Below are 16,821 nucleotides of genomic sequence, written 5' to 3' on the forward strand. Positions count from 1 at the left end.
ATGTCAGGGTACTTGGCCATAATCTTTCAGTCTCTCTTAGGTACAGGGGAGGTGTCAGAGTCTGGAGAGTTACAAGTATTTTACCCTTTTCCTAAGCAAGAATATAAGGATAAATTGAACAACTGTTGGCTTCTCAATGTAACCTTGGTGATGGGAGCCTTTTTTTAAACAATTCAAAATGAAATGATCAATCAGATATGCGAATGTGATTCATTTTGGTGACCAGAAAGTGAAGCAGCAACATAAGGCAAAGAATAGAGTTCTGAAGAAGGTATAAAAACAGAGGTATGTTGAGAACAAAAACAGAAATTGCTGAAAAAACTCAGTAGGTCTGGTAGCATCCGTATAGAGAAACCAGAGTTAACATTTCAGGTCCAATGTCCCTTCTTCAGAACAGACCTTCCCTTCTGAAGAAAGATCACTGGACCTAAAACATTAACTCTAGTTTCTCTACACGAATGCCACTAGGCCTGCTGAGTTTTTCCAGCAAATTCAATTTTTGTTTCTGATTTCCAGCATCCGCAGTTCTTTTGGCTTTTTGAGAGGTATGTTAGAGTATGTTTGCACAAATTATTGAATATGGTAGGGCACTTTGAAAAGCAATTTAAGAACAATATTAGTTCTTGGCCTTTGTATGTAGACACATAGAGTACAAAAGCAGTTATGATGAATACTTAAAATCTCCGTTTAACTACAGTGGTGTATTGTGTCCAAATCTGGATGCCACACCTTATAATGTGAGGCTTTTGGAGACATACAAAACGATTGAGGGATGGGGGGCTTAAAGACCTTTAGGACTTGAAGAGATATCAGATATGCGCTTTGTTAGTAAATGTGGGTGACTGAATCCCCCCCCGTAACCAGAGTTGATTTGCCTTGACTCGCAGAGTTTAGATTAGAGTGGTGCTGGAAAAGCACAGCAGGTCAGGCAGCATCCAAGGAATCGACGTTTCGGGCAAAAGCCCTTCATCGGGAACAGTCAAGATGACCCCCAGTTAATCTATTATTCATGGATAAGATGAAACCCGTGACCAAACAGTGTAAGAGTCCAATCATTTTAAATACAGTGAAAGCTTGGAGGGTAATGAGGCAAGACGAGGGCATTTGGCTTAAGACCTCACCATTTACACCGTTGGTGGGAGCCCAAGGACTTAAACCTGAGGCAATGGACTCCGGCTTTAAGTTATGGGAGAATAAGGGATCTCTTGTTTGGGGATTTATTTGAGGGGAAGGTCTTGATGTCATTTAGCCAGCTAAGTCAGAAGTATGGATTGTCTAATAGGGACCTTTTCCGGTACTTTTAGATAAGGGATTATACACAGAAGACGACCACGCTTCTGGCTCAGTTTTACAAGTCAGACGTGAAGAAAAGAGTGCTCCACTGTACGGGCGCTCTTTCAGTTAGTACTTTTTATCATTTACAGACGGGAAGTGGAGGGACTCTGTAGGGCATGGAATCAGGAACTAGGAGAGAATATTGTATTGGAAGATATATGGGAAAATGTAAAGAAAATTTCAATATGTAACAAAGCGCAGGATTATGCAATTGAAGATTTTACACCGGGCTCATATGGCACCAGAGAAGCTAGCTAAGTTCAAGAGAGGAGAGTCATCAGGGTGTCCCAAATGTAACATTAGTATAGACACACACTGCTATTAGTCATGTTGTAAGATCCAGACATACTGGAGTGCTATAGTAAGGGAGCTGAAGTACATTCTCAAGATCAGAGTTAAAGTGGATCTGGTATTTCTTCTGGTGTTGCCAAATTTGCCCCCTCTGGTGGAACATGGGAAGAGACTGTGTAACATTCTTACCCACTGTGAGAGGAAGAACATTTTAATGAATTGGATGTTGGAAAAATCCCCAGGTCTTATGGAGTGGCGTAGACTGGTGATGGAGCATCTCCCCCAAGGCTACCTCACAAATAGGGTGCACACGTTGGAAGTGATTGGCGAAAGAATCTAAGGTAGCATGAAGAAAAAGATTTGTTCTATGCAGCAATTGGTTGTGATCTTGAATCCTGAAAGGGTGATGGAGGCAGCTTCACTGGTGGCTTTAAAAGGAAAATGATTTGTAGGATTGTTGGGAAAGGATGAGTAGAACTATTTTAACAACTGACATGGACTGGACAGACAGAAGGATCTCTTCCCGTGCTGTGTAACCATTCTATGATTTGATTGCAGCAATCACTAACTTGTTTTAGCTTCTCTAACAATTGCAAACATATTCACAAAAATCTTGGAATATTATCTGACCAATCTGATGTGGTTAGTTTCTCGCAGGCATTTCTATCAACAAATGCTAACTTCTGCCTCATTTTGAAACTAATGACCATCACTAGAGATTGTTGACTCACTGTCTCTTCCAGCATTGTTTAAAGGCATTTTTAAAGAATAAATCTAGTTAAAGTGAATTTTATTTCCAAATTTGCCATATTTTTGGTCTGTCCAAAATTTCAGATTAAAGGTATAATTCCAAATGTTAGCAAGTCTAAGCATTACTTCAGTCACCGATATTTGTTTCACAACTTATGGATGAACATGAATTGGCATCATCTTGAGGCCTGGTGAATGTAGGGTTTCTACTAATATCAAACTCAACTGAATGGTGACATGTATTTTAAGTAGCTCCTATTCATTCTCATCAGACCATGGTATTTTTGCTGCTTTGTACACAAACCAGAGTTGCATTTAAGGCATTAGTTACTGTAGGATAATATTGGTTAAGCCTTTGACAGGTTAGTTTACAGTATTTTGGTGCTAAAATCAATTCTATTTAATTCAAATTTGTACAGCTTCAGAGGTTACAAAAATGGTGCTTTTGAAGAAAACGTTAAGAATAACACACAGCTTTAATATTTATAATCTTCAAAGTAAGTTAGAAATGCAAAGTGGAGCTTTTGTGTAAAAAAAAAAAAAAAAAATTGAAGGATACTAAACACAGTCTACCTTTTTTTGTTTTGTGCAGTTCCACAGGCACCCACTTTTCAATGCTAGGAATTGGAGACATTGTCATGCCAGGACTTCTGTTGTGCTTTGTGCTTCGATATGATAACTATAAGAAAGTTTCTAACAGTGAGGCTATTCCACCTAATATACCTGGTCGTATGCAGAAGGTGTCATACTTCCATTGTACCTTGATCGGTTACTTTGTAGGTAAGTGGAAGCAATTCAGTAGAAATAAGAATATTGTTGAAAATTGATTCGCAGTGGCACAGGCAGTTTATCCCAACTAACAATGTGAGTTATTTGCAATATTTACAATACTGAAATTTAAAATGTTCATTTATGTATTAAATTTATTATTTAACTAGATAACTGTAGAAATGTAGGAAATAAGATCAAGAGTAGGCCATCAGTATGATAAGGCTGATCCTCTATCATAATGCCATAACGCTCCCTCCTCATATACTTTGATGTTTTTAAGGTCTAGAAATCGACCTATTCCTTTTACTGTTTAAACCAGTTAGCATGACTTGCATTGCCTCTTTCTGATTTTCTTGGTTATAGCTGACCTCTGAAATCTCGAAGATGTTTTGCTGCTCTGCATCAATTGCTTCAAGGAATTTCATATTGAGATTTTTGGTTTCGGTACCTCTTGAGTCACTACCCTCTGATTTCAAGCTGTGCCCTAACAGATATCACTGCATTACTGAATGTAGCATTAACAAGAGGAAGAGTATTGGTCGATCTGGTGTTCTGTCCAGAGTTTTTAACCACAACCAATACTCCCATCCATCTCATTAACATCTGTAGAACTTCACAGAATATAAATGGTTGCTGCAATGCCAATGCAGCAGCGACTGCACTTGCAAAAGTTATTCATGCTGTATAGCAGTGCAGTGTTTTGAAATTGTAAAGAATTATCCAAGGGCATTCTTACTTCAATAGTAGTATGATGCAGCAGTATACAAGTGTCCACCATATAAAATCCATTTTCTTTGTAGCACGGTTGGTAAATTAAGGATATTCCTCCTCTAAACACTGCTGATTATTTTTGTTTTAGTGTAGTTACTGAAATTCTCCAGTATTTTTTTTAAAACAAAATGCTGCTCCCTGTCTCCCCTCCTCTACTGCTTGCTGTGGCTTCCCTCACATTTGCCACTTCTGTCCTTTGCACATGGAAAGTCAAACCAAAAGGAAATGGGGACTGGGTGAATTGGAAAGTGAAGCAGTGTACAGGTGGACTGGGAGAGGAATGGTACAAGGGGTCAACAAGAAGTGAGGTGAGGGGAAAGCAACAAACAGAAGAGACAGGTGAGTTGGATGTGGAAGCAGTGAGCAAGAGAGAAACTGAGACAGTTAAGTACTTGAGTCATTAAGCATAACTAAGAGACTTTTTGTGCCAGTTATGTTCAAGCCAATAAATTGATTAATGTAAAAATTGTAATCAGCAACATAAGCTTTCCTGATTTTAAAAGTTTTCTTCTGAATGCATCAGGACTGTGAAATGAACTATAACTGTATAAATGCATTTTTAATAAATTATAAAATCTTCTATGGTGATATTTCCATTTTAGAAATTGTCCTTTTTGTTTCCTGATAATCTGACTCTTGATTTAGGTCTTTTGACAGCCACTGTAGCATCTAGAATTCACCGGGCTGCTCAACCTGCACTCTTGTACCTCGTTCCGTTTACGCTGCTACCACTGCTCACCATGGCTTATTTAAAGGTGAGTAGAATGTAAAAACCTAAATAAACCTACAATCTGTGGTTTAATCTTGGTTACTTTTCCACTCTGCATGCTCAATAGATTTTGCTCAGCCTTCATCCAACTCCATCTGATATTGCTCCTTTGCATTGTCAGTACTTGCCTGCTGTGTGTTCCCATTTAATGTTGTACAACTGTGAACCAATCAGGTCTTGAGAATTTAAATATAGTGAAATCCAATTTACCTCAAAATTCCAAATATTTGGGAAAATGTGGGAAATCTTTAGTCTTATGTTCAGGAAGGAGTGCAGAACAAAATAAAGACTTTTCCTGCAGAAAGCAAGTTGGTTCATGCAAATTGGGAGCAGGACTAGGCTATTAGGCTCTTATAACCTGCTGTACCGTTCAATAATATAATGGCTGATCTGATCACGCCATATGGGCAGCATGGTGACTCAGTGGTTAGCACTGCTGCCTCACAGCACTAGGGACCTGGGTTTAATTTCACTCCAGGCAATTGTCTGTGTGAAGTTTACACATTTCCCCCGTGTCCGTGTGGGTTTCGTCTGGATGCTCCAATTTCCTCCAACTGTTCAAAGGTGGATTGGTCATGCTAAATTGTCCCATAGTGTCTAAGGATGTGCTGGCTTGGTGCATTAACCATGTGAAATGCAGGGTTACAGGGATAGGGGAGCGGGGGGTTGGTCTGAGTGGGATGCTGTTGGGAGGGTCGGTGAGGACTCAATGAGCCGAATGCCTGTTTCCACACTGTAGAGTTTCTATGATAGTCTAGCTTACCTCCCAATTACTTTTCACCCCTTTGCTTACCAAGAAGTTGTCTGTTTACCATAAAATAATGCAAAGACACTGATTGCAATGCCTTTTGAGCAAGAACATAGAACAATGCAGCACAACAATGGGCACTTCGACCCATGATGTTGTGACAAACATGATGCCAAGTTAAACTAATCCCTTCTGCCTGCTATGGTCCATATCCCTCCATTCCTCACTTATTCGTGTGCTTATCTCCAGGCTCCTTAAATATCCATATCATATCTGCCTCCACCACTATTTTTGACAGTGCATTCCAGGTACCTACCACTTTGTTTAAAAAAAATAAAATTGCCCTTTACCTCTCCTTTGAACGTCTTCCCTCTCACCTTAAATGCATGCCCTCTAGTTTTAGACATTTCAACTCTGGGGAAAAAGATTCTGACAACCCTATCTATGCCTCTCTCAATTTTATAAACTTCTATCAGGTTTCTCCTCTACCGCTCCAGAGAAAACAACCCTAGTTTGTCCAGCTCTCCTCTATAGATCATACCCTCTAATCCAGGCAGCATCCTGGTAAATCTCGTCTGCATCCTCTCCAAAGCTTCCATATCCTTCCTGTAATGTGGCCACCAGAATTGAACGCAATGCTCTAAAAGCAGCCTAACCAAACTTGTATAAAGCCGCAGCATCACTTCCAATTGACAAAAACTCACGTCTTCCTGTGAGAGAATCCTATTCCTCATCTTTGAGGCTTTGAGGTATGTAGGGAAGAGGTGTTGGAAATTCTGGAAAGGGTGAAAATAGATAAGTCCCCTGGGCCTGATAGCATTTATCCTTGGATTCTCTGGGAAGCAAGGGAGGAGATTGCAGAGCCATTGGCCTTGATTTTTTTGTCCTCGTTGTCTACAGGAATAGTGCCAGAAGACTGGAGGATAGCAAATGTGGTTCCCTTGTTCAAGAAGGGGAGTAGGGATAACCTTAGTAACTATAGGCCAGTGAGTCTCACTTCTGTTGTGGGCAAAGTCTTAGAGAGAATTGTAAGGGATAGGATTTATGAACATCTGGATAGGAATAATGTGATCAAGGATAGTCAGCATGGTTTTGTGAAGGGCAGGTCGTGCCTCACAAACCTTATTGAATTCTTTGAGAAGGTGACTAAGGAGGTGGACGAGGGGAAAGCGGTAGATGTGGTGTATATGGATTTTAGTAAGGTGTTTGATAAGGTTCCCCTTGGTAGGCTACTGCAAAATATACAGAGGTATGGCATTGAGGGTGAGTTGGAGGTTTGGATTAGGAATTGGCTGGCTGGAAGAAGACAGAGGGTAGTAGTTGATGGTAAAGGTTCATCTTGGAGTGCAGTTACTAGCAGTGTTCCACAAGGATCTGTTTTGGGACCATTGCTGTTTGTCATTTTTATAAATGACCTGGAGGAGGGGCTAGAAGGTTGGGTGAGCAAGTTTGCGGATGATACGAAAGTCGGTGGAGTTTTTGACAGTGAGGAAGGATGTGTCAGGTTACAGCAGGATATAGACAAGTTGCAGAGTTAGGCAGAAAGGTGGCAAATGGAGTTCAATGTAGGTAAGTGAGAGGTGATTCACTTTGGTAAGAGTAACAAAATGATGGGGTACTGGGCTAATGGACGGAGACTTGGTAGTGTGGATGAGCAGAGGGATCTTGGTGTCCATGTACACAGATCTCTGAAAGTTGCCACCCAGGTAAATAGTGCGGTGAAGAAGGCATATGGCGTACTGGCTTTTATTGGTAGAGGAATTGAGCTCCGGAGCCCTGAGGTCATGTTGCAGTTGTATAAGACTCTGGTGCGGCCACATCTGGAGTATTGTGTGCAGTTTTGGTCGCCATACTATAGGAAGGATGTGGAGGCACTGGAACGGGTGCAGAGGAGGTTTACCAGGATGTTGCCTGGTATGGTAGGAAGATCGTATGAGGAAAGGCTGAGGCAGTTGGAGCTGTTTTCATTGGAGAAAATAAGGTTTAGGGGTGACTTGATAGAGGTGTACAAGATGATTAGGGATTTAGATAGGGTTGACCATGAGAACCTTTTTCCACGTATGGAGTCAGCTATTACGAGGGGGCATAGCTTTAAATTAAGGGGTGGTAGGTATAGGACAGATGTTAGGGGTAGATTCTTTACTCAGCGAGTCGTGAGTTCATGGAATGCCCTGCCAGTAGCAGTGGTGGACTCTCCCTCTTTATGGGCATTTAAACGGGCATTGGATAGGCATATGGAGGATAGTGGGCTAGTGTAGGTTAGGTGGGCTTGGATCGGCGCAACATCGAGGGCCAAAGGGCCTGTACTGCGCTGTATTTTTCTATGTTCTATCTCTGTTTTATAATGGGTGACCTCATATTTTCACATGATGAACCCAGTCCTGGACACTCAAAAACAAAACACCCTCTCCACATCGAACCTTTATATCCCTTAGGAACTAGTGTTTCAATCATCACCTCTTACTTTTCTAAACTCCAGTGGATAAAAGCATAGTCCGTCCTATCTTGCCTCATTAGTCAACTGACCCCATTCCAGATATTTGGCTTGCAAACTTTCTCTGAACTGCTTCCAATGCACTTGCATCCTTAAATAAATACTGTGCGCAGTACTCCAGGTGTGGTCTCACCAATGTTCTATATAACTGGAGCATTCTGTGAAATCTTCTTCAAAGTGATTAACTATGTGAACATAGAAAATGGGAGCAGAAGTAGACAATTCAGTCCCTTGAGCCTACTCCACCATTCAGTCAGATCATGGCTGACCTTTTTCTATTTCAAATTCCACCCACTGCTGAAAACTCAATTCCCCTTCCAAAGGAAACTAGAGCCTGTCCACTTCTGTCTTTAAAATATTTAACAACCCCTCCACCTCCCCAGTTTTTTTTTGAGGCAGAGTTTTCAGATTGCACAACTCTCCGAAAAAAAGTTCTAATTTCTGTCCTAAAAGAACGACTCCTAATTTTAAAATTCTGCCCCCTAGTTCTGGACTGACCCACAGGGGAAAACAACCTTTCCACATCGACCTTGTCAAGACCTTTCAGGAACTTGAACATTTCAGTCAAATAGCTTCTCATTATTCTAAACTCCAGATGCAACATTCCAGCCTGTTCAATACTTGTCATGATTCAGATATCAGGCTAGTAAACCTCCAGTGAACTGCCAGCAATGCAATATAAGGCAAGACAATTCCTCAACAGCTTTAAGTTCTGTTAAGGGCATCTAATCTCCATCCATAACTTAAGAAAAAGTAGCTGCGATATCTCATCACAGGACGAATATGCTTTCCAATTGATTTATCCCAATATTTAAATACACTTTAAAAGGCTAATAAAAAAAATAACTGCCTTATGAAAAGGAGCATCCTTCCTGTCTTTAGCTGCTAAGCAACTTTATTAGTAAGTAAATTTGGATCATTGTTTTACTTGTGCAATCTCATATTTCCTCCACTAAATTATTTAGCATAATCACAGTTGATCACAGTTAGGTATGTGCTATTTAACACATACTGTGGAGATTAAATATGCAGACTCTGCTTTATAAACTGTTAGCAAGTTATGTGCATTCCAAGATATGTTCATAGAAGAATGGAGCACAGAAAGATTATTCAACCATGTTCAACAGAGCTGTCCATTTTAATCCCACTCCCTGTAAACTATTTCTTTGTCATTCTTTCTCAATCTACCACAGCTTTTGACGAGATTGACTGCTACCATTATCTTCCCAACAGCTCTCCCCTGTAATCCAGCTGGATGGGAACACCTTCACCAGCTGGGTTGCATTCTTAACACCCAGTTCTATCTCTCCGCCTCACTCAGCTCCTTCACTGTTGCTAACTATTTGACTGTACATCCAATGTCCAGCATTAGACGAGCAGAAATTTCTTGCAATTACATCTTGATAAGATTGCAGTCATTGTTTTCAATTCCTGCCCCTTGCATTCCCTGTGAGCTGCATGTGTACACAGCCACTCCCATGTTGCAGACATAGTGATCAGCATTGGCACGCCAAACATGTCATTGACATCCAGTTCTACATGTTTCTTCCAGCACCAGCCTCGAAGGTCCGTGTAGCTGATTTAAACAAAAGAAATTACAGGGCATACCGCCTACTGCTAGTTAAGTTTCCTAAGCTGCCTTGGGATTAGAAATTTCTTGTATTCGAATTTCAGAAATCTGCCATTTGGACCCTTATTTCTGGCTTTCCCATTAGTTCTGCCACACTTATTAAAATCCTTTATAGCCTTGACACTGACCCTCTCTAATTACTTCCAGCAACACCTCTCAGGAATATTTGTACTTCTCTAATTCTGGACTCTTCATCTCAGTCTGAATTGCTCACTGTTCATATTTATACATTTAGCTGCCTCTGGTATGGATTGAAATTCTGAAATTCCCTCCCTGAACCTTGCTGCATCCCAGTTGCGCTCTCCTTTTAAGTAGCAACGTATAACAGACCTCTTTGACAAAGCTTTTGGCTATCTGTCTTGTGAGTCTGCTTTCAGGGTTTGTACTGGAACATTCGTGAAGCACCTTGGAGTGTTTTATTACATTAAATGTGCAATGTAAATCTGAATTATAATTGACAGCTACGTTTTCAGAATAGACTAGTGCTGTTTGTGCCCTACAGCTGTCAGGTAACATCCCATAACTGTCATTTCTGTTGGCATGATGCTGTGATATGCAATCTATTTTAATTTTAAAATTTCATTGAATTGATTTCAGCGTAAGAAAGGGGAAATTGTAGGTGATCAGAATCATCATGTGCATTTTAATTTTATTACCCTTGGTGTGTGTGAAAAATGGGGTTAGCTGCAGTCCTGTACACTAGGAAAAGGAGACTTTAGTCAGCACGCATTCTGATGTGTTAGGAAAATCTAGCCCTTGTTTGTTTCAAATGTTTAACATGTTTTATAAGCTATACTGCTGTTCAGCATGGAAGAATATTTGTTTTTAATAGTATAATTAGTATAGTTTTGCCATGAATGTTTTAAGCTCCTTTTTCTTTCTGGAATGCAGTGGATTAATGATTGGGACTCCTTGTATTTAATAGTTATGCTCTCTGGCACATTTTTGCCTCAGTAAAGATGTTAGTAACCAGATTACAATACAGAAGTCATATCAGTAATTTAAAAATTAAGGCAAGTCAGAAGTCATCCCATCTCCAAAAAGGGCTTTTTAATGACTGAAGACAGAGTGTGCCAAGTACAAAGATATCCAGTCGGACTGGAGAAGCAGCATTGACAGTGAACCAAGTGACAGAAGTGCTTTCAAATGTATTTCACTGGTAAGTTTTTACATAGAAATATCTGGGAATTCTTGTACATTAGTACTTGTACATGAGTCCTAGAAAGATCAAATCAATTCAAAATTAGTTTTTGCAGAATGTGGCAAATTTACTCCAGAGTCATATGATTATACAAAATAGGAGCAGAATAGTTGGACCATTTGACCGCTGCAGCTTGTTCTGCCATTCGGTAGGTTCATAGCTGATCTGCTTGTGTTCCCATCCACTCTGCTAATCATTCATCCCCTTGTCAAGCATGTATCTATCCATCTCTACTTCAAACATATTCAGTGACTCCATCGCCTCCACTGTTTTTTGAGGTAGAGACAAAGTTGCTCAACCCTCAGAAAATTTCTACTTACATCCTTCAAGTGTCTCCAAATTTTAAAATAACACCCTTTAACCAATGTAGAGGAGACATTGGGAGACAGGCCGCCTACTTGTGGAACGTTTCAGGGAACACCTCTGGGACACCCACACCAACCAACCCAACCGCCCCATGGTCGAACACTTTAACTCCCCCTCCCACTCCGCCAAGGACATGCAGGTCTGTGGCCGCCTCCATCACCAGACCCTGACCACACGACGCCTGAGGAAGAGCGCCTCATCTTCCGCCTAGGAACCCTCCAACCACACGGGATGAATGTAGATTTCTCCAGCTTCCTCATTTCCCCTCTTTCCCCCCCTCCCCCATCTTATCTCAGTCCCAATCCCTGGATTCAGCACCGCCCTCTTGACCTGCAATCTCCTTCCCGACCTCTCCGCCCCCACCCCCTCTCCGGCCTATCGCCCTCACCCTCCCCTCCTTCCACCTATCGTATTCCCAGCGCTCCTCTACCAACCTTTTATCTCAGCCCGCTTGGCACACCAGCCTCATTCCTGAAGAAGGGCTTATGTCCAAAACGTTGATTCTCCTGTTCCTCGGATGCTGCCTGGCCTGCTGTGTTTTTCCAGCACCACATTTTTCAACTCTGGTCCCCAGCATCTGCAGTCCTCACTTTCTCCACCTTGTCAACCAATGCCATTCAGGATCTGATACATTTCAATCAAGTTTTGAATATATATTCTACATTATTAGGACAGGTGCTGTCTCTTTTAATGAGACATCAAATCAGGAGTTTGTGTCATCTCGTACAACTATGAAAACTTTATGAAAAATTTCTCTGTATATTCTGGCTGATGAGAGAGTCTCTTAACCAAAGCCATGGAAACCGATTACCCAGTCATCTGCCTCTTTGCTGTTGTCCTGTCCAAATGAACTTTAAACTTTACATTTTGTGGAACCCTTTAGGATGTTCTGAAAGCAGATTTCAGTGCAAGTTATTTCTTTAAAAAAAAATCTTAAAGCCAAATAGAAAATTAGAAGAAACTTAGATTTGAGAGAGTTAGAGTGCACCAGCAATGGACTGTGGTTGGAGGGCATGAAAGGCCAATCCTTGTGTATTGTGTCCTATACCATCAATGGGCATGCACGCTGTTTGCTGTTAATGTAGTCACAGAGATCAAATGTGTGAGACAAATTCCTTGTCTTTACTTTAATCCAATCTGATGCAGAATCATAGTTTCACGCTGTCAGGGTCTAAGATGTGAGGATTATTTGTATGATATAATGCAGTCAGCTATATTAATGAAGCAGAAAAGCAGCTTAAAATGCCCACAAGTGTGAGACTGTTGTGTGTTCAGATAGGCAGATATCCAGATTGTTTTACTGGATGACTCTTGAAACATTTCATCACAGCGCCAGAAACCCGGGTTCAATTCCCGCCTCAGGCGACTGTGGAGTTTGCACATTCTCCCCGTGTCTGCGTGGGTTTCCTCCGGGTGCTCCGGTTTCCTCCCACAGTCCAAAGATGTGCAGGTCAGGTGAATTGGCCATGCTAAATTGCCCGTAGTGTTAGGTAAGGGGTAAATGTAGGGGTATGGGTGGTTTGCGCTTCGGCGGGTCGGTGTGGACTTGTTAGGGCGAAGGGCCTGTTTCCACACTGTAAAGTAATCTAATAAAGGCAACATAAGATGCATTAATGTCCATTTCTAAGAAGCACCTGCTATGAATTTATTGGTTTCTTTTGAGCACAGGTTGTATGGAAGCTTGTTTTTGTTGATGGGGTTGAGATGTTGTTTCATTTTGAAATTCCCTTGTAAAATAATCCTTTAAACCAATCTTTCACCAGTGTTTGCTTGTGAAGTTTGCTGTTAAATTTTGTTTGCCAGCACTCAAGTGCCTTGGGACATCTTTTAAATGCCAGTGATTGTTTGGGTTGTCACTATCACTTGTCATGTATGTGTGTTTCCTCAGGGTGATCTACGGCGTATGTGGTCAGAGCCATTCCACTCCAAGGCAAACAGTTCTCGATTCCTGGAAGTATGATGGCATGAAGTGGAGCTAAGAGCAGGAATGACGTACGGTGGGCACCAGAAGATTTGTGTCATGTGGTTTCATTCTTCTCATCAAGCAAGATTGGTGCTTAAAGTGTTAACAAAAATGGTTGTGGAGGAATTTCCTTTTCCTTTTATGGAATGCAGACCCTGTACAATTAATCCAACCCATCTGCAGTCTTTGGATTAGCAACAGACTCACGCCGTACCATGTATATTACAAATGAAAAAGGAACAAGAAGCCCACCTTTTTAATGACAAGATCTCAAATCTAATCTTGTACATAGAGCTGCCATATAGAAGACGCAACTTGAAGAAGCCTGTTTAAAGGGACCAGCGCCAAGTCAATGACTGTTTGGTTTGTCTTGAACTTTAGCCTGAAGAAGACGACAAGGCAGCGACATATCTTGAGTTCAGTAATTATCTGTGCGGTGACTCATACTTCCTCCCCTCCCCCCACAGACACGAGTTGAGTATGCAGTAAAATCTATGCTGTAATTAACTTTACACCTGATGTTTTGTTGCAATGATCCAGAAAGGTTAAGACGCCAAGATGAATCATGTTGTGTACTTGAGTGGCCTGTTGTAAATTTTAGCATGTATAGCATTAAATATTGCTTCAGTATAAGACCCACTGTTCCCTCTTCCAAGATGCTCTTATACCATAATATGTGACTTTAGAAACGTAATTGTAGTTTGCACTTGTACCTGTGTTCATGACCCGAGTTGATCTTGCACAATTAAGATTGGTGTAGCAAAAAAGTTAACTTTTTATGGTTTTCCCCGTTTCTTTTTTTGGTTTGATTAATTTAGCTAATGCATGTATCATAGCGGTACTCGTTACCTAAACCCTCTTGATTGTAGTGGTGTATCCTTGTAAATATTTCTTTTTTTGTATACATTTGTTCAAATGTGCGTTGTTAGCTCTACATATGTTGATAAGTGTAATCTTGTCCAAGTTTACAAGCAGTATCTGTTTTGTACCTTAGGTTTGTATTTGGTTCGCAGAATTGTTTCTGATAGGCATTGACTTTGGCTGCTGTGGGAGCAGCAATTTAACATGCAATAGAACGTGAATCCAAACTGAAGGTTTGTGTGCCTCTAGAATTCCTGTCATCATTGTACGATCAAGATGGCAATTGTAGTCTTCAGACCTAGAGATTTCTGAATAGAGTGCAAGGCCTGGAACCAAAATGAATTAATACAAACAATGCTTCAAGTTCTTCCTCCATGCCCACTTCTCCCTGACCCAGCCCCCAACGTGTTCTCCCAGAGTGTCAGGTTATTATTTTTAAAGATGGTATTGTTTTCTTGAAAACAACAGTAATGTTATCGTGCCGTAGACTAGACAAGTTGATGAAGCCATTTTATAGATTCTGGCTTTGCTGAAATCAGTCAGATGGACTGAATGATTACTGTACAATCCTTGTACATCAGGTGTGTGTTTCTGGCCCTGGAAATGAACAATATCTTTCATCTCTATATAACATGCGCAGTCAAGATTCCTTTGTAAATAAAACCAAAAGTTTAAGTGCACCTGTGTGGTTTATTTTGCAGTGTTCTGCAAGGTTACTTTTTTTTTTAAGAGAAGTGGTTATCTTTGTTTATTGCAAATATTCTTCAAAAAGGATTTTGTTGGGGTGGCATTATTAAGTGGAGTTGATGTGCTACCAGTGGGGAATCAGCTGGAGGAATGATGATGATGTGAACACATTTCACCCTGCGAACCTGACTGTGCTGAAAACGATGGATCATAAAAGTTACTATTGACATGTTCAATATAGCAGAATTGCATTAGATTAAAAAGCTAAATCACTGCAGAAACATTTTTGTCAGTTACTTTTCTGCAGATTATAAAAGACATCTGAGTTTGCAGTGGTTGTTGAGAAGTGCACTCTTGATGAGTGTTTCACCCACTTGATGAGAGTTCATGCGTGTGAACTTTGAGGCAGAAACTTCCAGCATTTGCAATTTCAATTTGTGAACAATTCTAGCAGCATTCCTCCTTCTCCATATCTCCCCCTCAAAATATGACGCTGCTTTTAGTCAAACCCTGCATGATACCATAGACATATGAGCAGAATTATGCCATTAGACCCATTGAGTGCTCCAGTTTCTCAACCCCATTCTCTTGCCTTTTGTCTGTAACCCTCGCTCCCCTTGCCAATCAAGAACCTATCCATCTCAATCCTAAAAAAACTCTATGATTTGGTCTCCATGGCAATGAGTTCCACAAAATCACCACCCTCTGGCAATGATTTATGACATGCCAAAACACAATTCAGCTGTTTTAGCTTATCTTTTATGTGTAGTTTCTTGAGATATTTATCAGGATTACTTGGAGTTAAAGAGGAAAGTACTGATTAAATGAGACTATGTACTTGGTTAAAGGGCAAATGTAGGAAGTGAGAAAGGCACATGAAGCAAAACTAACTTGAGGGCCAGGACTGCTGTTTCACTGAAATAGGAAATGTCACTAAAATCCAGTCAGTTCTGCTATAATGCAGTAGCTCCATTCTCAAACAATCCTGTGTTATAAGAAAATTGCGTAATAGCAGCTCTGTTTAAACTAGTGGGTTGGAATCTCATTATAACCAATGCACACTTTGTGCTTTAGAAACTGTGTCCCCAATTCGTTATAGTGTTATAACGAAGTTGTGGTAATGACCCGTGTGTTATAGCAGAATGACCTGTCCCTGCATCTCAAAATCCTGGTCCAGTTTTTTTTGTGGGAAAGGGTTTAATGCACTTTAGTGATTTTTTTTCAAAGGCAATCTGAATCTTAATGAAGCATATTATTAACTTCAAACATTCCGGCACTTAGTCCATGCAACCAGTCCATCTTTAAATGTGTTAGAAATAAATTAAAAATGCTTAAGTTGAAGAGCAGATCGTTCAGTCATAGAGAGGCATAGCATGGAAACCGACACTTTGGTTTAGTTCATCCATGCCGACCAGACATTCTAAACTAGTCCAGCCGCATTTGCCACCTCTGAGTGTGGAGGATTTGTGCTTTTGTTCAGACCTTTTAAATCTTAACTTCCTGATGCTCCACATACTGTAATTTCTGACTTCCTTACTCCTAGCAAAAGCTTAAAACAACACTTACCTTACTCCCAAACACTGCTGCAGAGAATATCACATTATAGTTTGGAAGTAACGAATGTTATCTGACATCTTTTCCATTCTCCCACTGAAAGGGATGACTAGCTGAGTGAACATGGTTGTTCATCAAACCTCCAGTGTCATAAAGAAATGTTTTTTTTCAAGACATGACCTAGCCTGAGACTAATATTTGACAGAGTTTTGGAGCTGTGCCCTGCCTACTCGTCCTGTTGTTTAGTTTAATCATGACTGATGTGCTGTACCTTAATTCCAGATTCTCAAATTGCTAATTTCTTAATTACCTTAATATCCAAAGATTTATCAGTCTGCAACTTGAATATATTCATCAGTTGAGGATCCATGTCTCTCTGGTGTAGAAAATTCTGAAGATTCATAGCTTTTTTTTGAATGAAGCAATATTTCCTCTACCACTCTGAAATAGCCAACCCATCTTTCCAGACTTCTGAGCCAGGGATACTATCATTCTACTATTCAGTTCATTGAGCCTTCGCAGTACTCCCTTTGGGTAAGGAGAAGAATTGCACTCTCAGGTACACTTGCACCTTTGGTCTCACCAAAGCCCTTTTCAACTGCAATAAAATATCCTCCCTCTTAGAATTCA

The 16,821-nt window shown here is 40.6% G+C and overlaps 1 protein-coding gene across 1 annotated transcript in view; it reads left to right on the forward strand.

Annotated features, from left to right (window-relative positions):
• sppl3 (signal peptide peptidase 3) overlaps positions 1-14,630 on the forward strand; it is a 114,282-nt gene extending 99,652 nt beyond the window's left edge. Inside the window, exons 8-10 of the mRNA XM_088000129.1 lie at positions 2,969-3,156; positions 4,564-4,673; positions 13,015-14,630. Of these exons, the coding sequence (XP_087856255.1) occupies positions 2,969-3,156; positions 4,564-4,673; positions 13,015-13,086 (370 nt within the window). The 3' untranslated portion in view covers positions 13,087-14,630. The remainder of the gene's footprint in view (positions 1-2,968; positions 3,157-4,563; positions 4,674-13,014) is intronic.
• Positions 14,631-16,821: the final 2,191 nt, after the last annotated feature.

This window comes from Chiloscyllium plagiosum, unplaced genomic scaffold (assembly GCF_037043375.1).
Source record: "Chiloscyllium plagiosum isolate Xiang-an unplaced genomic scaffold, Cpla_swu_hap1 HiC_scaffold_24, whole genome shotgun sequence".
NCBI lineage: Eukaryota > Metazoa > Chordata > Chondrichthyes > Orectolobiformes > Hemiscylliidae > Chiloscyllium > Chiloscyllium plagiosum.